Source organism: Amphiprion ocellaris, chromosome 23 (assembly GCF_022539595.1).
Source record: "Amphiprion ocellaris isolate individual 3 ecotype Okinawa chromosome 23, ASM2253959v1, whole genome shotgun sequence".
NCBI lineage: Eukaryota > Metazoa > Chordata > Actinopteri > Pomacentridae > Amphiprion > Amphiprion ocellaris.
Genome location: NC_072788.1, coordinates 663177 through 687939, shown reverse-complemented (window position 1 = coordinate 687939; position 24763 = coordinate 663177). Strand labels below are relative to the sequence as shown.

General features: G+C 37.5%; 1 protein-coding gene across 1 annotated transcript in view; it reads right to left on the bottom strand.

Moving 5' to 3' along the window:
• Positions 1 to 24763, bottom strand: part of dysf (dysferlin, limb girdle muscular dystrophy 2B (autosomal recessive)) — a 135488-nt gene that overhangs the window by 87562 nt on the left and 23163 nt on the right. Inside the window, exons 5-25 of the mRNA XM_055007930.1 lie at positions 24141 to 24264; positions 21772 to 22028; positions 21128 to 21256; positions 20980 to 21042; positions 20777 to 20827; positions 19719 to 19749; positions 19454 to 19569; positions 18695 to 18821; positions 17385 to 17488; positions 17231 to 17299; positions 17102 to 17145; positions 15971 to 16053; positions 11958 to 12073; positions 10089 to 10202; positions 9837 to 10014; positions 8517 to 8641; positions 7523 to 7629; positions 5775 to 5970; positions 2024 to 2170; positions 1037 to 1168; positions 110 to 276 (exon numbers count right to left, since the gene is read on the bottom strand). Of these exons, the coding sequence (XP_054863905.1) occupies positions 110 to 276; positions 1037 to 1168; positions 2024 to 2170; positions 5775 to 5970; positions 7523 to 7629; positions 8517 to 8641; positions 9837 to 10014; positions 10089 to 10202; positions 11958 to 12073; positions 15971 to 16053; positions 17102 to 17145; positions 17231 to 17299; positions 17385 to 17488; positions 18695 to 18821; positions 19454 to 19569; positions 19719 to 19749; positions 20777 to 20827; positions 20980 to 21042; positions 21128 to 21256; positions 21772 to 22028; positions 24141 to 24264 (2480 nt within the window). The remainder of the gene's footprint in view (positions 1 to 109; positions 277 to 1036; positions 1169 to 2023; positions 2171 to 5774; positions 5971 to 7522; positions 7630 to 8516; positions 8642 to 9836; positions 10015 to 10088; positions 10203 to 11957; positions 12074 to 15970; positions 16054 to 17101; positions 17146 to 17230; positions 17300 to 17384; positions 17489 to 18694; positions 18822 to 19453; positions 19570 to 19718; positions 19750 to 20776; positions 20828 to 20979; positions 21043 to 21127; positions 21257 to 21771; positions 22029 to 24140; positions 24265 to 24763) is intronic.

Genomic DNA, 24763 nt, shown 5'->3' with positions numbered 1-24763 from the left:
ATGGGCCAACATGCCTCTAAAACTCTAATTTCTATCAGTGTATTCTCACAGAAGCCTGATCAAAGGTACTGAATAATTAATGATGGACTAGAAAGGAACATGAACTCACGTCTTCTCAGGGCTGATGAACCAGTCTCCTGCCCAGGTCCATCCAGGTGAAGGTTTGAAGCTCTCCTTGGGCAGCTTCACTCGACCGGTGACGTCGCTGAACTTGGGGTACGTTAAACCTGTAGTTCCCCAGCTGCCCACCAGGGCGAGTCGGGTCTGGTTCTCATACTGCAGACAGAGAAGGATTATGGGATGGCACTGAAATCCATTTACTGTTAAGATATGAAGACGTTTCCTCTACAGGTCTTCGACTCCTCTGGACTCTATTTCTATCGTCAGGCATGGAGGTGGCGGTATCATTAAACTACCAATTTAACTGACTCAAGTCTGAGTCTGAGAGACCACAAATGTACATTTGTCGTCTATCTGACTTGGTTCTTCAGGTTCTTGATGGGTTTAAGTCAGGACTTTGGGGGGACCAGTCTAGAACCTTCATTCTAGACTGATGGAACCATTTCTTTACCATTAACTGAGTCATTTCGACCAATTTTTAAAGTAATTTTGGACAGGTTTCAAGTCATTTCTGAGTAAAGTTTTAGTCATTTTGGACAAATTCGAGTCATTTCGGACAAAATTTTAGTCATTCTGGACCAATTTTTAGTCATATTGCACTTTTTTTGGTTATTTTAGACATTTTTTGTCATTGTGGACAAGTTTGAGTCATTCTGGACAAATTTTAGACCATTTGGACTGATTTTAAGTCATTTTGAACCACTTTTAGTCATTTTGGACTACTTCTTAGCCAGTTTGGATTTTTTTTTTTGTCATTATGGACACCTATTACCTATTTTTTGCCCAATTAAACCCAAGTGGAGACTTTTTTTTTCTGGACAGTGTATCTAGCATCTAATAACTGATGTGTTGTTTGGACCTTTCTCCAGAATTAGAATTTGTTTTATTTGTTAGATAAAACATTTGTGTTTCTTACCGTCTCAGCAAACACTGACAGTTTTCCTTCGGCGTACTGGTTGAAGTGTTTGACGTCAGCAGCCAGTCCCAACCACACTTTGACCCTCAGCTGACCGGGAAGTTTGGCTTCTCCTCCGCTGCCCTGTGGATACTACACAATAAAACACACGAGTCCATCAGTCAGTCACTACCAGGGGTGTCCAACATGAGGCCCGCGGGCCAAAAGCGGTCCTCCAGAGGGTCCAATCCGGCCCTCAAAGTGTAAAAATTACAGAGAAGACATTAACTGCAGATTGTAAATTAGTAAAACTATAAATTTAAAATCATTTCTAGACCATGACAAGTTGTTTGGATCAGAAAGTAAAATACTAGATTGTTCTTTTGTGTCTCATTTTTGCAATATTTTGTCTTGTTTTTGTTTTATCTTTTTGTTTGACTTTTGTCGTTCGTCTCATGTTTTTGTCGTTTTGTGTTTCCTTTTTGTCTCGCTTGTGTTTTTTGTCTTATTTTTGTAATTTTGTGTCTCATTTTTGTAATATTTTGTCTCATTTTTGTCGATTTTTTGTCTGACTTTTGTCTGACTTTTGTTTTGATCATGAAGGAAAAGCCTATATTATTCAGTTTCAGATACTTTTGGCTAAAAGCTTTGTGCCTTTTTGTAGATAAACTGTGATCTACTGTGTGCCTTCCAGTGCATTGCAATAATCTTTTCTCATCTTAATATTAATAATTGATATTAATATTGGCTTCTTTTTCACTTTCTATCGGTAAATTGTTGTTTTGCTGCATATCGTTACTTGTTTATAGCATTAATTTTACTAATTTACTTACATTTTGCTGTCAGTATAGACTTTATAAACACTTTTTCAACATGTTTTTGACCAAACGTCGTACCGGTAAAGACTAAAAGTCAGTCAGTACCTCATTTAGAAGATCAGCTGATTCTGAGGAGGTTCTGTTTGGAGTTGTTGTCAGATTTGGTTGGTTTTCTGTGGAATGTTTGTACCTTGAGGAAGACGGTCTGCAGCTGTCCACAGTGTTTTCCACAGTGCTGCTGGGAGAAGATGACGCTGTGAGCCGGGATACGGTGATACGCCATCCGCCGGTCGCCCTGCATCATCCAGATCACGATGTCCGGGAGGCTGTTCTGGGGCTGGAGGAGGACAAAGAGAGAGAGAGGGAGCATTAATAGTAATTTATCTTAATAAATCCTGTTTATTAAGTCTGCTGTATTTACAGAGCGAACTCTCGACTTCCACAGGAGAGATTCAGAAACACGAGGAGTTGAATAAAGGAAAGTATATCAGGGCAACCATGAGCGCCCTGCAGCTAAAACTAGATTTTAACATGAATTATTTTAATCATTAAATAGAGAACACAGCTGCTTAGAAAGCTGATTCAGTAACTGCATTAGCTAATAAAGAATCCCCCTAAATATTTACCTATTCAGGCATATAGAACAGCTTCTCTCTCTCATTAAAACACTCTCAAACTTGTCAAAGTTCACAGTTCAAAGAATTATTCTGATTCTCCTCTTCATTAATAATAGAGAATATCACCCACAGGAATAGAAATCATTCAATTAAATGTACTCATTAATATTTTTGTGGATTGAAAAAATATGGAGAACCTCTAGAAAAATGTAACTTATTGATTTTTTTTTAAGTATCTAAGGCTTCGGAAGACACTGTAGCTAATGATAAAGGATACTGTGCAGAATTAAGGCTAGAAAATGTATTTAAATTATGAGATGGTTATTTTTCATTATTTTCCTGCATTTTGTTTTGGTACCAAGATCATTTCCTACCGTGTTTTTACTGATTCTTGGGATTGTTGTAAAGTGAAACAAACTAAGTGAAGCTTCAGGTGGTAGATTTTGGTCCAGAGATGGTTAAAAACGGTTAAATTCAGCAGAAAAACACAGAAAACAACCTGGCAGAGCGGTGGGTGCAGACAGCAGGTTTGTATCCAGCTGCTGGTTGGTAAATTAGAAACAGGTGAGGTGGGCGTGGCCAACAGGTGACAGAATGAAAGTGTGAGGACACCTGGTGGTGGTGATGCAGCAGTGAACATTTTACCAACCTGCTGCAGCTTATAGAGCTCCTACTAGTGACAGTTGAGTTTTCTCCTCAAGCATTAGAGTGTAAAAAAAGGGCTTTTTTGTTGTTGTTGTTTTTTTTTTTTTTTAGCTTTGGGGTCCAATTTGCTTGGTTATATATGTATTTAGTCATTCAATTTATAATTAAACTGTCTTTATTTTTATTCCAATGTAGATATTTTGAATTGAAATATTTTGATCTTGAACCAGAATTACAACTTCTTGGATTACAGATGTCTGAAACTGTTTTTACACTTGGATTAGTCCACATGTTTAACTCTTAATTGTAAAACCAGTTTGCCATGTTGTCCTCAGACATGTGAACTAACCAAATATATAAACAAACAGTACTTAAAGGGGCTTATCTGGGATTTGATCCCAGGACCTTTCACATGCCACTAGACCAATGAGCCACACAAGACGCCAAGTAGTAGAGAAGCCCAACATCAGACTGTGTTTAACCTCAGGAAGGATAGAATCCACAAAAAAAAAAATCATCATTTGCTTAGAATGTTGGTCTAGGGGTATGATTCTCGCTTAGGTTGTGAAAGGTCGTGGGGTAAAGTCCTGGACGAGCCCCTGTATATACTGATCATTTCAAAGTTTGGTTACTTTATGCACCTGACGACAACATAACAAGCGGGATTCACAATTTAGAGATAGACATGTAGACTAATTTGACTGTAAAAACAGTTTCATATAACAGTAGTTTATATCCAAGTAGTCAAAATTGGGGTCCAAGGTCAAAATGTTTGGGTTCTGCATTGTCCCTATTAGATATCTGTAAATATGTTTGAACTGGTCAGTTAGAATTAAGGAGCTTTTTTCACAGTTGGTATTGTCAAGATGTGTATCTGTAAACTAACCAATTACCAAATCAAACACTTAAAGCGGCTCGTCCAGGATTTGTAGTCAGGTTAGGCATGGGGCTCGTTGGTCTAGGGGTATGATTCTCGCTTTGGGTGCGAAAGGTTCCAGGTTCACATCCCTGATGAACCCATAAAGGGTTAAACTCTGTTCTTCCTTTGCTTGTGAAATGAGTTCCAGTAACACCGAGTTTGGAAACTTCACAGATATTCCTCTCTGTGGTGCAACAGTTACTGTAAGGTAATAATACTTTGTAGTGATAAAAGGTTCAATAATTCCTTATACCAGAATGGTAGAGTAGGTTGTCTGGTCTTCAGCAAGAACTTTAAATGAGGTTTAAACTATCAGTTATTGTGTATTTTATCGCTAACTTTAGCAATAAAATACACAATAACTGACAGTTTAAACCTCATTTAGGAACTCTGTGCAACTGGAACTCATTTCACAAGCAAAGGAACAGCAGAGTTCAACCCTTTATGGGCTCATCCAGGATTTGAACCTGGTACCACTCGCACCTAAAGCGAGAATCATACCCCAAGACCAGCACGCCACTTAAATGATAAAGATCATGGTGATTTTTTTTGCAGATGCTGGTTTTATTGAGGTTAAATGATGTCTGATCTAAACCTTTCTACTTTAAAGTAGCCTATGTGGCTCGTTGGTCTAGGGGTATGATTCTAGTTTAGAGAGTGGGAGGTCATAGATTCAAATCCCAGTTGAGCTCCTGTAAGTACTGTTTGGTCAGTTCACACGTCTGAGGATGTCAACAACATTACAAGCTGGTTTTACAATTAAGGGACAGACATCTAGACTAAACCAACTGTAATAAAAGCTCCTTTAACCCTCGTGTCGTCCTGCAGGTCAAAATTGACCTGTTTTAAAGTTTGAAAATGTGGAAAAAAAATATATTTTCACAGTGAAACTTCTGATGTCCACATTTTCAACATTTTTGGGAAATCTTTGAACATTTTTTGGTGGAAAAAAAGAAATGTTAAAAATGTTTCTTAAGAACATTCAAATAAAAATCAACCAAAATCCAGCCAATTTTGCTGGATTTTGATTGATTTTTATGTAAATGTTCTTAAAGAGCACAGTGGCGTAGTGGTTAGCACTTTCGCCTTGCAGCGAGAAGATCCCTGGTTCGCGTCCCGGCTTTCCCGGGATCTTTCTGCATGGAGTTTGCATGTTCTCCCTGTGCATGCGTGGGTTTTCTCCGGGTACTCCGGCTTCCTCCCACAGTCCAAAAATATGCTGAGGTTAATTGATTACTCTAAATTGCCCGTAGGTGTGAATGTGTGAGTGATTGTTTGTCTATATATGTAGCCCTGCGACAGACTGGCGACCTGTCCAGGGTGTCCCCTGCCTTCGCCCGAGTCAGCTGGGATAGGCTCCAGCCCCCCCCGCGACCCTAGTGAGGAATAAGCGGTGTATAGATAATGGATGGATGGATGGATGTTCTTAAAGAAAATATTAGAAGTTTTACTGATATATATGGAATCACTTTAGATATTTTTAGGATTTTTTTGGAAGATTTTTACTCATTTTTAAAAATATTTACAAGAATTTTCTTGCCAAATTTGGGGGATTTTTTTAAAATAAAACTTTTAAGGGAAACTTTTAAGGAATTATTGGAATTTTCTTCCTGAAGGTTTTGCATTTTTTCAGACAAGGAAACAATATTTTTTGGTGCTCATAAATGAGGACAACAGGAAGGTTCAAACAGCTGCAGATGAGGTTTTTCTAGCAGTGGTCTTATTTACTCCTTCCACCCTCTCACAGTGGGTTTCCTCACCTCCTCAGACATGGTCCTCAGCCGGTTGGCCCAGTCCTCAGCCTGCTCCAGAACCGTGGACAGCTCGGTTTCTGTTCCGTGTTTCAGAGCCAGAGCCGCCGCCGTGATCTGCTGCAGGTGGAGCGTCCGGATGTGCCTCAGTGAGCGGTCCAGAGGTGTAGCGCACTGCCAGTGGTCGATGGAGGGCAGCTCCTGACTGGACGGAAACGTTGGATTAGATGAAGACATGCAGTATCAGCAGACAGTCTGCAGTCAGGGTGAGGAATGGTGGATTATTCTGAAATGTGCTTCCATTAAAGGTTGATCATAATAGTCGTATATTGTAAAATTAAAACTGATCCATTAATAATAAAGTAATAAAGTTCTGTTAAAAACTGCAACTACAATAATTTAAAAAGCTGTAAAATCACCACAAAAAGAGACCAAATTGCCAAAAAAGGGCCAAAATCACCACAAAGAAACACAAAAAGACCCAAAATCACCACAAAAAGAGGTAAAAATACCACAATGGGACACAAAATGTCCACTGAAAGATGCAAAATTATCACAAAAAGAGACCAAATTGCCAAAAAAGGAGCCAAAACTACCACAAACAGATGTAAAACTAACACAAATAGATGTAAAATTTCCAGTGAAAGACACAAAATCTCCACTAAGCAAAATGACCCCAAAGAACCATCTGGTTTTTCATCTCCAGTAACTTTATCAAAAATCAGAGTTCTACCTTCAGACTGGGAATATTTCCAGAGTTCCATAGAGGAGGGTCCAGATTTATCACTTTTTAATGGACTTTTTCCATCATCTCTGAGCCTCAGAACTTCATCAGTCCAGTAGATAGAACCATGACATTTCGGAGGAGAAACACATCTGAGTTCTGATAAAAACTGACACCAGATCAGTTTAAATCCATCAAGGGGTCAAAATTGAAACAACAAATCTTTTTTTTCATGTGTCTATCTCCTGTCCCTTACAAATCATGAGGTTAAAAAAGAATAGAAAAAGTCCATTAAAACGTGTGATATTTGGACCAAACTTGGTGGACTTCAAGGACCTAGAACTCTGGAAATATTCCCAGTATGAAAGTAAAACTTTGCTTCATTAAATAAAGTTACTGTAGATAAAGAACCAGCTGATTCTGAGGAGGTCAGGGGGGACTGACTGTTTTTTTATGGACTGAAGCTGTTGTCAGCTGTCAAATGAAAGATATTAGAGAAAGAGCATTTTTTCTTAATGAACCAGTGGGAGGTTTAGAGCCTGAAGATGGAGAGAAAACTGGAGAGGAGAGGAGAGGAAAGACAGGAAAATATTAAAGTAAAAGTAGAAGAATTTGAGAGGAATGAGGAGACACTATTTTTTAAAAAAATTTTAAAAAATCAAATAAAAATGAACGAGACAGACAATGACCAAATGAGACAGAAAATGATAAAAAAAAATTAGGCAAAAAAAAGATCAACATGAGACAAAAAATTACAAAAATGAGATTGAAAACCACCAAAATGAGACAGAAAATGAACAATATGGGACATTTTGTAATGCTATCATCACATCTGTTTTCTCTGCAAAATGAGAAAAGTGACAAAAAACAATCTGTAAAATAAATGTTGTGCACTATTTCCCTCTGAAATGTTCTTAGGTTTAAATATCAAGCAGAATAAAATGTGAATACTCAAATACAAATGACTGTAAATGGCAAAAGCACAGCAAGTGAGTAAAAATAATAAACTAGTGACATGACAGGATGCTTTTACCTGCAGTCTGTGATGAGCTGATCCAGCAGCTCCACCACTCTCAGCTCCACCTCCTCCAGATCGCTGCCGGCCTTCACCTGCAGCTGGACTCGCTGCAGATTCACCTCCTGGACACACAACAGACAATCATACACACGAACCACTGGAGTTTTCTGTAAATGAACCCTGTGAGCATCTCTGAGGTCTAACAAACAAGTTCCTTTGCTCATAAAAGCAGATTGTTTAAAAAGAGTATTTGAAATCCACGATTTTTTTTTTGTTCTAACAACATTTTGAAAAAAATTTGCGTTTTAAAGTTTGAAAATGTAAGAAAAAAATAGATTTTCACAGTGAAAACTTGCACATTTTCAACATTTTTGGGATATTTTTGAAAAATTTTTGGGGAGAAAAAAGACGTTAAAAAATATTAGATTTTTTTGTGAATGTTGAAGAAAATATTAGAAGTTTTACTGATATATATGGAATCACTTTAGATATTTTTAGGATTTTTAAAAAATATATCTACAAGAATTTTCTTGCCAAATTTGGGGGATTTTTTTTTTTTTTTTTAAAATAAAACTTTTAAAGGAAACTTTTAAGGAATTATTGGAATTTTCTTCCTGAAAGTTTTGCAAATTTTCAGAAATTTGAGGAATTTTTTTTGCTGAATTTTTGGATTTTTTCAGACAAGGAAACAATATTTTTGGTGCCCGTAAATGAGGACAACAGGAGGGTTAATGGGAGGTTTTTATTTTTCATTGCAGAATTGTTCTTCTTAATTGTTCTTCTTGACTTCTTGCCTTTATGCCCCAACATTTATAAAACGAACTAGAGATAACACAAACCAAGACGTACAACTCATGCTAATATGTCTGTATTAAAGCTACGCTGTTTCTCGCCTTGGAAAATAATCCTGTATCTCACCGACAGAAACTGTTTGGAGTTCAGAGGATTAATGAGTCTACTTTGAGGATCTAAAGCTCTAATTGGTTGAATAAAGAAGAGCTGCACCCACCAGTCTGTCTATGATGTCCAGCAGCATGTTGAGAGCCTCTATTCTAGGCTTGATATCTTCCCACTCTGAGGATAGAACCACCACCGGCTTCACGTTTCCCCACGGCAGGTAGTAGTAGTGGCAGCCTGGAACACACCGATCATTACTTCATTATTATGAGGGAAGTTTTTTTAAAAACAACATCTGGAATCAACAATAATTCAGCAACAAATCAAAATATAAAAGCCAAGGATCCCAAACTTTTGTGTCCCTCTTTGGACACTCATTATCAGCTGGTAAACAGTGTTATAAAAGGCAGTAACTGATAAGTTTTACTTCAAACATACTTCACTATTTACTACATATTTAGTATTTATTTATGTGTAAATTTATATTTATTATATTGATTCTATTATTTTGAAAGTAGATCAGTTTTTTGTATTTTAATGTCATGCACTTTTCTATCACTCATCTATCTGCTGCACACTTACATAAATGAACTGCACAAACTCACATTAAATTTGATGGGATTTACATTTTTTAATGTCAAAATGTAATTTTTTTCTGTGATTTAATTCATTATTATCTGTAATTAAAAATAGATATAATATGAAAAATGTGAGATTTAAAAAAATATTTTCCATTTTTTAATCCTTAAAATAGATCATTTTTCATTGGAAAACATTAAAAATCTGTAAAATAATGTCTTGTTCATGTAAATACAGTTTAAAAAATTGGTGCAATTTTTTTTATTTTATAAAAGAACAAATCATTATTTGTAGAAATACTGATTTTTAATGTGGACATTACTGACAGTTTGGAGATATATATATGTGTATATATATATATGTGTGTGTGTGTGTGTGTGTGTGTGTGTGTGTGTGTGCGTTTGTGTAAATTAACATATTTTGTTTTTTTTTTAAATAATAAAATGTTAAGGGAAATTTTTAAGGAATTTTTGGAATTTTCTTCTTGAAGGTTTTGCAAATTTTCAGAAAGTTGGGGAATTTTTTTTGCTAAATTTTTGGATTTTTTTCAGATGAAGGAACAATATTTTTTACGGCGTGTAAATGAAGACAACAGGAGGGTTAAACAGTGAAAAAATGTGTAATTTTACAGTCAAATGTTGTGAAAAAATTAATAATACTTCTTTTCTGTGATTTTACTTGTTATTATGATCTGTAATTTAACAAAACATGAAAAAAAATCTGTAAAATAACAGTAAATTAAGGTTAAAAACTGCAGTTTTTCCAGTGTACCAGAACTTGAGTGACAGCACATATTAGGTACAAATTTAAATATTTCTAAACGCCACTAAGGCCTCCGTTAAAGCTGACCTACCGTCAAACACGGCCCGGCTGAACTGAGTGGTGGAGGCCAGAGGCAGGCAGGTGTAGTCGAACTTGTTGCCGTAGTTACCGATGCTGACCTCAAACTGGATGGCGTCGTCGACGTCCTGGAGGAGCGTGGCCGAGTAAAACGCCACGAAGAGAGAGAACTTCCTCTTCCGGAGGAACTTCTGTTGGACGGAGAGAAAGGTTGGAAATGAGGGATGTTAGATTTCCAACCTTCTACAGACGTTCAGATTCTCACCTCCACCACCAGCAGATCGTCTGACGGGACGTCTTCAGTCCTCTGCTCCGGTTTGTCCACCAGTTTGGTGGTTAGTTCCAGTAAAACTCGACCTCTGTAGGCTACGCCCTCCCCCTGAAGGACGGAAAGAGGAGGGCACTGGTTGTTATGAACATTATTGTGTTTTGTGATTAAATGCTCTTATTCATTGTAATACTAGATAAGATAGATAACGCATATCAAGATGTGTGACTAATGCTAATGTGCCTGTAAAAAAGCTACGCTGTTTCTGGCCTTTGTCAGACTGTGTTCTGTTCATGTTGACTCCTTGCTGCAAGTAAAACTTTGCTTTGGCTTGAGAGACAACTCAAGTCAAGTGTTAATTTGGAGAAGTCAGAACTCCACTGAAGAATTTTCCTGACAGATCTTTAAAAAAGTTGCAGCATATCTAAACACTATTCAAAGTCACATTTCAAAATCTAACCGACATCCCAAAGTTTCAAAGACACTGTTTCTGTTGAATATAATTCTGGGGAAATTCGTTAAAAATGATGCACAAGACATTGAGAGATTTTACGATTACCCTCAGTGGCTAAACCTAGCAACCACAGTCAACAAATAAACTTAAGAAGTGGCAAATAAAATGTGATATAAAAGACAATCCAAATCAATCTCAGTTTTTGTTAAAGACATAAACTCTGTTTGGAGGTCATTAACTACCACAGAAGTCTTTGTCATGGTGCCCGTTGCTAGCTAAACTCCCACAATGCTCTCTTTTACCAACATGAAGTTCCTGTCTCCTGTGGTCTCTACAGTATTAAACAACCAGGAACTACAGCTGATCTATGATACATTTTCTGACATGCATGAAGGGAATTCAGAGTTTTCCCGTCTTTTGGAGCTTGTCTAGCCACAGTACATCCTACCCTCCAACACTACGTTTCAGACAGTGTTCTATCGGAGCTTTACAACAAGGTTCCTGACCCTCTGTGGGACTGGGACTCGGTATTGGAAGGTACTAGATATTAAATGATTCAGATTAGATCGGGGGAAAAGAAACTAAATCAGGACATCTCTGGCCTTTGTTTATGGTGTTATTTATACAACAAGATGTTCTGAAATCCTCCTTTAAGATTCTGCTCCATGTTTGACCAGATTCATCACATGATTTCTGCAGATTTGTCAGCTGATCTTTTCCTCGTCCGAAAGGTGTCTTACTGGATTCAACTCTGGTGGATGGTGAAGCAACAAAACACAATAAAACAATTGTCACTCTCCACTTGCTCTACTCGTCAGATTTGGTTCCGTACGAGGTTTTCTTCTTCCCCAAAATTAAATTCAGGTTGAAGTGTAGCTATTTTGCCACAGTGTAGAAGATTTAGCTCGTCATACATGGAGCTTGACATGTTTAGATAACAGAACTTCCAAAGACTATACCAAACATTGTAGTAAGGCTGTACAGTTTTTGAATTTATGGACACAGTGTCTGAACTTTTAATCATAATAAAGCTCCAACCGCTCAGGTATCAGGATCTTTTTAACTTTTTTTTTTTTTACATTCCAGAGGCTGTGGTGATGAAAATCTAGGAGATCAGTAATTTCAGAAACACTCAAACCAGTCTTCCTGACACAATAAATTCACTTTAAAGTCACTGAGATCACATTTTCATGTTTGATGTGAACACTAACTGAATCTTCTGAACTAAATCTGCAGGATTTTTTGCTATACTACTGTCACATGATCGGCTGACTGGATAAACGGTACAAGGATTTGGGTGACAAATCCAGGATGCTTTCCATGAAAGCTTCATTAGAGGCCAAACACTCCACAAAGTGCATTGAAATCTCAGCAACAGTGTTTTGTTTTAAAAAGAGAACAGGAAGAGTTACTTTTCCCAGGTTTAGAGCCTCATGTGGGTCATTGAAGGCGGTGAACTCTCTGGGGCTGCCGTACAGGTTGACGAAACATGGACCAAACGTTGGAAGGAAACCCAGACTGTCATCAACTGCAATGACAGAAAAACTGTAATCAATAACAGGTTAAAATGCAGACCTGTGATTAAAATCAAGGCAATCAAATAGGATAAAATGATTAAATTAATGATACAGGATCAGATATTGTCTAGATTTCTGCATAATTTATCCGCGATTGAAACAGGTTTGATTGAAAGTGAGAACAGAAATCAGAAAAATGGTGTGAATTAACAGCACAAAGTGGAGTAGGGAGGACGGTGGACGTACTGCCAGGGTGGACGGTCCGTGGAGTCAAGTCATCTGAATGCGTAGAGAGGAAGGATGGTTCAGAATCACAGACAGAAAGGAAACAGATGTCTTTGAACGCCACTCAAACCCAAACAGAAGCAGCTCAAACACAGCACACCCAACATTCACTTGTTTTAAGTCTTAAGGACTGGAAACAAGGCGGTGAAGCAAATTCCAACCGTTTTAACCACACTGATAAATATCTGTTTGATAAATGAGACCAGTGGTTCCAACAGCAGCCTCTACAAGGTATTCCGATGATCTAATTTTGATGGGAGATCTGCTGGATTTCTTTACAACACAACTAAATGAATCATTCACAGTTAGTGGAAACAGAGAAGACAGTGGAAGGAGGGAAAGACTGATGGAAAATATGTTTATTATGAATGAATGATCCAGTTTCAAAGATCAGATTTAGGGCGGATCAATACTTTTACTTAAATTTTCTAACTTATCGGTATCAGTTTAACCCAAGTCTGATCGTTTGTTTTATATCTACTGTTACAGGTAAAAGAGAGAGCACAGTTTGTGGCAGGACATTCTACACAACCATCATTTGTGTTGTGTTATAAAGACATCTACAACACAATTAAACCAGCTTCCAGTACTGTTACCTCCCTCAGATTTAGAAACTAGTCAGGTTTAAGAAGGTAAGGGGCTCATTGGGGATTTGAACCCTGGACCTCTCACACCCAACAGGAGACTCAACAACCAACGAGCCACACAAGCTACCATGTACTAAATAGGTTTAGATTAGATTGCATTTCACCTCAGTAAAAACCAGCATCTGCAAAAAAATAATCCACCATGATCTATACCATGTATGCGTCTCCTTGGTCTAGGGGTCTGATTCTCGCTTAGTGTGCGAGAGAGCCTGGATTCAAATCCCACACGAGCCCCTTCAAGTACTCGTTGGTTTGTTCACATGTCTGATGACCTCCCAGATTGCGTTTAACCTCAGTAAAACCAGTATCGACAAAACAAAGACCACCATGGTCTTCATCATGTATGTGGCTTGTTGGTCCAGTTCAAGTACACTTTTATCGCTAACGTTAGCAATGGCTGCTAGCATGAGAATCACAACATCTTGATTTTAACTCCTAAATATCAAAATATCATACCCCTAGACCAGCGAGCCCCTTAAAATCCAAGAGTATAATAATGATTTTACAAACCAGAATCTGCAAAAAAATCACCAAGATCAGTGCTTGGTATGTGACTTGTTGGTCTAGGGGTATGATTCTCGTTTAGGGTGCAAGAGGTCCCGGGTTCAAGTCCCTCATGAGCTCCTTTAAGTACAGTTTGATCCATTTGCATTTCTGATGATGTCCGAGATTAAGTTTAACCTCAGTAAAAGCAGTAAAAAAAAAAATAAAAAAAATCAATCTTTGCCATGCATGTGCCTCGTTGGTCCAGGGATATGATTCTCACTTAGGACGCGAGAGGTCCTGGGTTCAAGTCCTGTACAAGCCCCTTTAAGTGCCGTTTGTTTTGATGTTTGGTCAGTTCACACGTCTGAGGATGTCAACAACATTACAAGCTGGTTTTACAATTAAGGGACAGACATCTAGACTAAACCAACTGTAATAAAAGCTCCTTTAAGGACTTCACTCTACTGTCTGTCCTCATTTATGGCACCAAAAAATATTGTTGCCTTGTCTGAAAAAAATCCAAAAATTCAGCAAAAAAATTCATCAAATTTCTGAAAATTTGCAAAACCTTCATAAGGAAAATTTCAATAATTTTAAAAAATAAGAAAAATTAAAAAAAATATATATATAAAATTATTTTTTTTAAAAATTAGTAAAAATCTTCCAAAAAAAATCTTAAAAATATCTAAAGTGATTACATATATATCAGTAGAACTTCTAATATTTTCTTTAAGAACATTCACATAAAAATCAACCAAAATGCAGCAAAATTCACTGGATTTTGGTAATTTTTTTCTGAATGTTCTTATAGAAACATTTTTAACATTTCTTTTTTTCTACTAAAAAATGTTCAAAGATTTCCCAAAAATGTTGAAAATGTGGACATCAGAAGTTTCACTGTGAATTTTTTTTTTTCCACATTTTCAAACTTTGAAACGGGTCAATTTGACCATCAGGACGACACGAGGGTTAAACGCTAAGGAACTATGTTTCAGTGTTTTCTTCTGAAGGGAAATGAGATAATACTGTCTGGCAGTTCATTCAAAATGAACATCCAGAGCAGAACTACATCAACAACATCCACCATGATATAATTACAAATGAATACTCTTAGAAACCCGACGTTTTTTCCTTGGAGGTAAAGGAAAAGGGTTTAGGAAAAGATACAGAACGTAATATTTTTTACTATTTCACTAAAACATCGGTTTGCAAGTTATTTCAGTCATAATCTCACCATATAAAACACATCATTTTCTAGCACCACAGTTGCTTTTTGGGAGAATTAAAACAAATTTCAAAAGCAAATATGATTTTTTTCCTGCTCTTTCTGGGTCTGGTGGAGTTAAGCTGCTGCTAATTCATTATTATAAATGTTTTCCAGGCAAAAACAAAAGAGAAGTGACACAAACTGTGAGCAAGATTCATGCAAGTTGTCTCCACTCCAAAGAGCAAAAACTTGAGCAGCATCGATGTTAAACGCACAAACGTCACCAAGTTAGTCTTCATGCAAGTCAGTGGAAAAACATCCAAGCTGATTTACATTCAGAAAACACAGATACTTCTAATTATCTCTAAGGTCTAAGAGAAAAATGGACAAAAACTTCTATTAACTGGGTTCTGAAAAAAACATTTCTGGCCTCCATTTTCTCTAAGGTCCTTTCAGACATATTTAAGGGAATATGTTGTTCAGTCATCTCACATTTTGTCATTTTGTGTCTCATTTTTGTCATTTTGTGTCTCGTTTTTGTTGTCATTTTGTGTCTCATTTTTGTCATATTCTGTCTTGAACAAAAATCAAAACAGTAAAGCCATTTTCATGGTTCAGTATCTCCAGGAATTAAACTTCTACAGCCACGACATGCGGTGAGGACACAGAATAATTTCCAGCAGATTAAATGGATCCAATAGAGGACTTTTTTTTAAATTATTGGTCCTTCAAAATGGAAAAGAAGTGGAAATTGTCCAAAGAAGGGTAGTATTGCGTCCCCAGAAGGTTATAATATATGAATGTATGCATATTTCCTACTCAAAAGAAATCTTTGGTAGACATTTCAACAACTTTCCCAGTTCTGAAAATGAGAGACTCTCGAATTTCAGTCAAGATATTTTCCAGAATGTTCATGTGATGTAAGCCACCACTCATCAGGTACCTATAATGCAGTCCTGAGATCCTTACCCAGGTCATTTCACCACCATGTGACCTGATAAGCTAAGCTGAAGAAAGCCTATATAGACATATTCTGCAAAAGGTTTTAGTCTGTTGAATAATCTTTGTGATGCTGGCTGTGCATTTGCAGAATACAATAACTAGTTCACTGATAAAAGTGTCCCAGTAGACTCAGTTTGTTTTCCAGCAGTGTGAAGGGCAACATTTGGGGGAAATCAAAGGAAAACTAATGCTATAAATGTGAGTAAATGTCACAAAGCAAACCAGACAAGTTAAATAGTAAAGTCCAGTCTAAACTGAACTGGTCCGGACTAGTTTCTCACCATCGATCTCCCCTCCAGGAGCCGAGATCTTCGACATACAGAGGTGTGTGGTGCCGATGACGTCGTTGTGACTGGCTCTGTCCCTGCAATGAAAAAGCAGAAGAACCCAAAGCTCTTAGACATGAATGGAGACACCAAATAAAACATTAACCTTCCTGTTGTCCTGCGGGTCAAACTGACCCGTTTTAAAGTTTGAAAATGTGGGGAAAAGAGGTATTTTCATAGTGAAACTTCTGATGTCCACATTTTCAACATTTTTGGAAAAAAAGAAATGTTAAAAATGTTTCTTAAGAACATTCACAAAAAATCAACCTAAATCCACTGAATTTTGGTTGATTTTTATGTGAATATTCTTAAACAAAATATTAGAAGTTTTACCGATGTATATGGAACCACTTTAGATATTTTTAGGAATTTTTTATTTTTTTTGGAAGATTTTTTTTTTTTGAAAATATTTACAAGAATTTTCTTGCCAAATTTTTTTTGGGGGGGGGTCTTCCTGAAGGTTTTGCAAATTTTCAGAGATTTGGGGAATTTTTTGGCTGAATTTTTAGATTTTTCTTCAGACAAGGAAACAATATTTTTTGGTGCCTGTAAATGAGGACAACAGGAGGGTTAAGAACATTCACAAAAAATCTTCCAAAATCCAGTGAAATTTGATTCATTGGATTTTGGTTGATTTTTTTGTGAATGTTCTTAAGAAACATTTTTAACATTTCTTTTTTTCCACCAAAAAATGTTCAAAGATTTCCCAAAAATGTTGAAATTGTGGACATTAGAAGTTTCACAAGTTTCACTGTGAACATATATATTTTTCCCACATTTTCAGACTTTAAAACGGGTCAATTTTGACCCGCAGGACGACATCAGGGTTAAACATGAATGGAGACACGAAATAAAATCCTAAAGTTTTCAAACTCCTCATTGAACTACAAGGGAGACGTGCTGCACAGACGCTACTACGAGATGAAACTACACCATCAAATACTGTAGTGTGTTGCAAATTTTTATGCTTTCCACTTTTGTACATTTACAGAAGTCCTTGAATCACAGAAAAGAACATCTCTTTGTAACTGCAGCGAAAGTTCAAAGTTTTTCTGAAAAACAAAATGAATGTCAGTTGGGATTCACCAGTCCAGAATTCTGATCCTCATCTTCTCACACATGGAGGGAAACTGTGAAGGAAAAACAAACATACAGTACAGTACAAAGATAAAGATGAGTGGACATTCTTGGTGTTTGTTAGTTTGTTTGTCTCACTCTGATGGGCATGGCCAGGCTCTGGTTCCACTGAGGATTTGCATTCTTCTCCATGATCTTAGTGCAGACCTGAAAATCAGTAGCAAACCTTCACACAGCTGATTCCTGATGTTTGACATAAATCTGATGTAAATCAACTTTAAGTCTGAGTCACCGTTTTTCCAGCGAAGTGTATCTCCACCATCGGATCCACTAAGTTCTTCCTGTTGCTGTCGAACCCGAGAATCTGCCGCATCCCGTCCATGAAGGCGTCGTCCACTGAAGACAGACAGGAAGGAGAAATCTTTCAGTCGCTGTTTGTAAAGGATATTGGGATAAGTCTATGACATGCCACCTCAGAATCAGCTGCTTATTTATCTACAGTAACTTCATTTAATGGCGCAAAGTTCTACCTTCAGACTGGGAATATTTCCAGAGTTCCAGGTCCTTGAAGTCCATAGACGTGGGTCCAGATTTATCACTTTTTAAAGGACTTTTTCCATCATTTCTGAGCCTAAAAACTTATTCTATTAGATGATCCTGGTATCTTCTGTGTGTAAAAATGCTCCTTTCATTGTCTAGAACTTGTTCTGACCAACCACCTATCACACATGCTGATATGAGCCTGGAAAGTTTAACCAGAATGCATTGTCTACAAAGACTAAAACTTCTCCAAAGTGACTCAAGATTTGTCCAAAATGGCCCAAAACCTGTCCAAGATGACTAAACTTTTGTCCAAATTTGTCCAAAATGTGTCTAACGTGACAAAACCTCTCAAAGAGTTACTCCAAATTTGTCCAAAATGATTCAGTTCTTGTCTAAAATCACAAAAAAACATCTCCAAAATGATTAAAAATGGGTCCAGAATGACCAAAAAGGTCTTCAAAATAACTCAAATGAAGAGGAGTCTTCAAGAAAATGTACATATTGGAAAATTATTTTAAGTTTTCCCTGAACCGGATTTGTCCAAAATGACCCAATTCTTGTCTAAAAAGACAAAAACTTATCTAAAGTGACTCAAAAATTGTCCAAAAATAGTTAAAATTGGTCTAAAATGGGTCAAAATTGTGTTAAAGATGTCAAAATTGTTCAAAATGACTCAAAACTGTCAAAAATCAATTTGAAAATGATGAAAAAAAATCTCCAAATGACCTCAAAATGCCAGATTTATTCTTTAGACTGTGACACCTGGATGTATGTAAAACTGATCTGGTGTCAGTTTTTACCAGAACTCAGATGTGTTTCTCCTCCTAAATGTCATGGTTCTATCTGCTGGACTGATGAAGTTCTGAGGCTCAGAAATGATGGAAAAAGTCCATTAAAAATGGACCTGGAACTCTGGAAAAATTCCCAGTCTGAAGGTAGAAGTTTGCTTCATTAAATGAAGTTACTGTAGACAAAGAACCAGCTGATTCTGAGGAGGTCAGGAGGAACTTATATTCAGATTAGGTTGATTTTATTTAACTTAACACAGTGGAGACTCACTCTGCGGCAGGTCTTCAGCTCTGAAGATCCTCAGGGTGAACGTTGCTCCTCTCAGAGACAGACCGGCCGGCCTCAGCAGGTTTCCTTCTATATCCTCTTTATCCTCCACACACTCACGTTTGTCCGCCTGGAAACGGATACGGTGAAGAGAATCACATTTATTAAAAGGCCTGACTGAGATATGAGATAAATTTCTAAAGGTTTCAGTCTCTCTACAGGAGATTAACTTCTCTTACTGGGTGCTGACATGAACTCAGGAACTTGAGGCATTCTTTAACTGTAGTTTCTAACTGGAAAACATTTGATGGATCAAGCTAAAACTTTACAGATATCGTAATAAATATCCATATTTTATGCTACAATATTTTAGGGAAGTCAAATTATTCTAAAAATGTGTTGATTTCAGATTGAATGAACCACATCTGGTTATTTTAATGCTCCATTATTGTCACCGGTTTCATAACTGAATTCATCATACAATTCAGATTTAACTGTAAATATTTGCTTATAACATAAATTAGATGTACCGAGGAGTCGGATAATTTGTTTGGCAAGTTAGCAAACAAACTGTTAATTATTTAAGTTAAGAAGAGAAACTCTCCTTGAATTTATCTTATTTTTGTCTAAAGTAAGAACTTAGCTGCTAATACCAGCAAAAGACAACAAGCTAACACTAACGTTAGCATGTGTTGTACTGGTGTGGATGTTTGAAATGAAACTGAAGTGAGAAAACAGTCCCACACAGGAATCTGAACTCACCGGCGGCTCGTCTCCAGCTGCCAACACGAACAGGCTGACCTTCAGGTAACCTTTAACACCTGCTGAGAGGTCGTCAGGGTCGCACAGCAGCAGCCACTTCCTCAAGAAGCAGTGTCCTGAAGATTCAAACGGAGATTTAAAGCCACAAACCGAGAGCTTCAACATAATCAGGAGATAAACAAAATCGATCAGACTCACTGTCATCATAAATTAATTCACTTTGACCTGATCTGTAGGGACACTAATCACACCAACAGATACTCACTGTGCTCACTGTAGACGGTTCCAACGTCCAGCTGGGGGAAACAATGGAAGAATTTTAGATTTGTTTCATTTTTTATAACACATTTGTCCAGACTGAATGTGAAAATTATCATAACATCAATCTGTTTCAATTTCAATTTGTTAAATGGAACCAAAACTAGACCTGGTTATTTTTGTGTTTTTATCCTTAAAATAAAACCTGTGAAGCCATTTTCAGGGTTCAGTGTCTCCAGAAATAAAACTCCTACAGCCATTAAATGTGGTGAAGACACAGACAGAATAGTTTAAGCAGATCAGAATGATTTAATGGATCCAGCAGAGGATTTTTTTTTTTAAATTATTGGTCCTTCAAAATGGAAAAGATGTGCAAATTGTTGAAACAAGAGTAGTATTGCGTCCCCAGACAGCTATAACATATGGATGGATCCATATTTCCTACTAAAAGTCCAGTCTTTGGTCGACATTTCACCAACTGTTGAGGCTCTAACATCAGTAGAATCTGATGTGAGCAAAGTTAGACCAGACAAAATATCTCGTAATTGTCCTTAATGACTTGAAACGTGTTGAAAATGCCTTAACATTCTGCGGAAATGATTCAAAAATGCTCAAAATGAAACCAAAAGTGTTAAAATGATTGAAAAATGTCCAAAATTTGTCACAGAATGACTTAAAATAGTTCAAAATTGCTCAAAATTGGCACAAAATGACTCAAAATGTGTCTAAAATCAGTCTAAATTGTCCAAATTAGCAATAATCAATAATTATTGGCCACTGAAAATGGAGAAAGTGCAAAATTTTTAATCCAACTTGGTATTGTGTCCCCAGAAAGTTCCTCTAAGTGTATATCTATGGATGGATCCATATTTCTACTAAAATCCAGTCTTGGGTCCACATTTCACCAACTGTTGAGGCTCTAACATCAGTAGAACCTGATGTGAGGAAAGTTTGACCAGACAAGGTTCCAGTTTTTGAGATATTTTTTGTCTATATGTTGTTATAATATGTGCATAAGTATTTTACAGAACTTAATTTTGGGTCCAACATAACAAAACAACTCACCTTGAATTCACCGATCACAGCGTCGGTTCTCAGTGAACGAGAGTCACACACCTGAGAGGAAGACAGACAGGAAGATTGAACGTTTGATTCAAATGAACCTAAAATTTTCATCGCCAGTTCTATACAAAGAAAGAGAGTAATTAATATTTCTTAGCTTCCTGTGTGTCTGATTTGAATGAATATATGCATAAATTTCCACTCACAGTAATGAAAATAGGTTCATCAAACAGCTCTGAGGGCGTCTCAAAGAAGTTCATGAAGAACGTCTGTTGAGGGAAACAGCAGAGAATCATTTACAGTTTTAATCAGGGAACTGCAGCTCGTTATGTAGAGAGAAACAGTGGTAAATACCTCGTCAAAGACTGGGTTGTTGCCCTTCCTGATGCGGGTCCTCTTAGTCTGCCCGGCGACCGTTACCTTGACGACAGGTTTGATGTTGATACCTGGCAACTGTCGTCCTTCGATGACCCGCACACGAATCTGAACACGCAGAAAGACAATTTTTAAATTAGTTCAGCCAAATTTATGAATTCGTGCTTCGGTTCGTTGTATTGTTTTGGATTCATTAAAACCACCACCAGGCGGTGCTGTGAGTAAACACATCACATTCAGCACCGGGCAGAAGATTCTATCCAACACAGAAGAGGGTTTTAGAAATATTAAATAGATGTTCTGAATTCTACCTCATGTTTCTATTCTCAGATTAAATGTCTGGCAGCACTTTTTGACATTTTCAGCTTTATTTAGTTATTTGTTGAGAGGATAACACATTTAAAAATGGGAAAATGAGACAAAAAAGTGTAAAATACCAGAAATTTGACAAAAATGTAATCACCAAAAGACCAAAGCTAAATAATTAGGGTCGCAACAATTGTTTTTTGTAAAGAGACAAATATTAAGTGTGACTTAATGGCAAACACCACAGCATTTAAAGTCTGAGCCAAACTGTAAATCTGTAAACCTGAAGAGAGCTGGTGTTTTTCAGTATATCTAACCTGTATGTCCTGGGGTTTGTTGGGTAACTGTTTCTGCTGACTGCTCGCTCCCCTCTTCCTCTTCCTCAGCCCTCCGTGGGTGTTGTAGGATGGAGGCGAGCGTTTGGGCGTCTGTGCGGTGGGGGACTCCTGGCCTGGGGGCCCCTGAGGGCCGACGATCACCATGGAGCGTCCGTCGTCGGCCCCCTGGTCCTCTGTGGCCTCCAGCATCATCATACTCTCGGTGTCCTCCTCACCCAGAGTGTCCAGAGAAATCACTGCATGGACAGAAGGTTAGCAGAAAGTAGATCCAGGAGGTAAAACACAGAAGGAGCTAACACACCAGGGGTGCGTTTCACGAAGCAGGTTCAACAAACTCTGAGTTTAACCCTGAACTCTGAGTTGATCTACTCTGAGATAGAAAACTCTGAGTTTCCGGCTTCAGAACAACTGACTTGAGTTGGTTTAATCAACTCGGAGTAGTTTCACCCGGAGTTCAGCGCGTGCACCACAACTCTGAAAAGCCAGTATCAACGGAGCGCCGATTCGACGAGTCACCATGGCAATGGGGAAGCAGAGGGCTGCGTTTTTCACCCCACTTGAATTGGAAATCTTAATGTGCTCATATGGCGAGTTTTAACACGTTTTTAGAAAGAAGTGCAGCACCTGCAGCTGCAAAAGAGAGGGAGACGGTGTGGGAGAACATTGCTGCCTGGGTCAATGTGTAAGTTTAAATCACAATAATATTACAGGAAAACTGTTTGAATAGTAGCCTATTAAGTTATTTCATTTAGGTGCAATCCTGCAGGGGAGAAGGGCATGTGGCAGCAGCTTAAGATGAAATATAAAAACACTCACTGGGAAATCCTAAAAGAAATTAAAATTACTAATCCCAGTCTGAGGTTGCAGCACAATGTCATTAACAGAATATGATTTAAAATTAATTTAACAGATCTCTACATCATTCACCTGCAATCCTGTGGAACTCCTCCTTGATGGCTCTGACAGGTTTATGTCCAGGGAAAACGACAAAGATGGTAAAAGTCATTTCAGATCCAGACACACTTTTCTGACTGTCCTGCATACAGTTGTCTTACTGAAGTGTTCTGCATCTCCTACATTATATAAAAAACTTCCATTTGCAAAGAACCGCAGCACAACACACAATATCTGCTGGGATGTGAGAGCATGACTGCGATTGGTAATGATGTAAATGTAAGGACGGATTAGGTTGTGGATGTACATTATGGACTGTGATGTGAAACTGTACTGCTCTAAAAGATACTTGTCGAGAAATGCGAGAACATCTATGCGCGGTCTGATAATCTCCTGATGAATATTTAATTCTCTGCGCAGTAATGCTGCTCCTTCATCTACTGGATCATTAATAAAAGGACATGACATTTAAAGACGGCAGAACTAGACTTCACCAAAACTCGCCAGATGACTGAATGAATGAGGAAATCAAATAGCATGTGACTGAAAGAGGGCGGAGACTGAGAGAAACTCGAGGTTTACTGAGAAAAACCTGGTCCCGACCAGGTTAGAGTCATAGAGTCTGTTACTATGGTAACTGACTGAGAGTTTAAGTTACCCCTCTTTGTGAAACAGGCTAGAGTTACTCCTCTGTCTCGGGTTTGAGTTACCTCCCTTTGTGAAACGGAAAACTCAGTTTCCCTCATTTCAGGGTTAACAAACTCAGAGTTTTCACTAAACCTGCTTCGTGAAACGGACCCCAGATGTTCCTATTTTCAGAAAATCAAAACTTTGGTACACTGGGACAGTTTGAGGCTCTGAATATTTTCACTAATAGTTGTTTTACTTGAACTAAAATGGATTTTGCACCATATCCCCAAAACTAAACATGATAACACGCAATGTAAGAAAAAAAATCTGTCAAAAATCTGGCAGCAAATATAACAAAAAATTTAACAACAAAATAAGTCAAAACTATATATATTTTTTGAAAATAGTGTAAGACTGTAATGTATAAAAATGGTAAAAACTCTGAAAATAACAGCAGATATCCCAAATTAATAATATTTGTGATGATCTAAATATAGAAAAACAGTGTAATTTTTTAGCCATAGGCTGTATTGTTAAAAAAAACAAAAAAAATCCAGGATATTACTTACATTTTCTGGTTTGTTCCCTACAGTGTCCCTGCACCATTGGATCTTTACCCTAACCCTAACTTTCTGAAAATGTCTGAATTCACCATTGACTTCTCACATGAACAGTTTATGACGTTGTTAATTTGGTTCTGGTTAAATTTCAAATGGTTGCATGTTCTGGCTCAGTTTCTGAGAATATTGAAGGTCTCCAGCTGTACATGTGAGTGAATAAACGGAGACCAGTCTATTGATTAACGATAAAACAGATGACATTACTTGTGACGGTGTCCAGCTCCACACTGGGGTTGTTGTGGGGAAGAGCTTCAGGCTGAGGAGGAGGCTGGAAGATGGGAGCTGATCCTGGAGGAGGGATGTAGGAAACCTGCAGGGTCAGCGTGGCCTAGTGGATGCAGAAAGCACCATTTAATCAGCGGTAGAGTACATTTATAGAGAAATAGACTCTATCTAGGCCTGATTCTATCACCAGTAATAAAACTAATAGAGAGTGACAAACAACATTAAAGAACTTCACTGTCACAGCTGATGTCATAATACAACAATATATACATAATTTACTCCAATTAAAGAACCGTTTTTTGTCTTAGTTTACCCACCAGTTCGGGAACAATACTTTAATATAAAAAATGTGTTTATTGGAGATGAATGATCCCATTTCAAAAATCAGATTAAGGGTGGATGCAAGCATTTTCTGATAGATTAGAATCAGCATTAACCTGAACTGATCCTTTATGTTTGCTGTCACAGGTGAAAGAGAGCACAGCTTGTGTCAGGATGGCTTTGAGTAGTTTCCTTATTTAATAGTCTGTAATGTGATTAATAACACAAATCAATCACAGTGATCATTTATGTTGTATTATAAAGACATCTACAATACATAT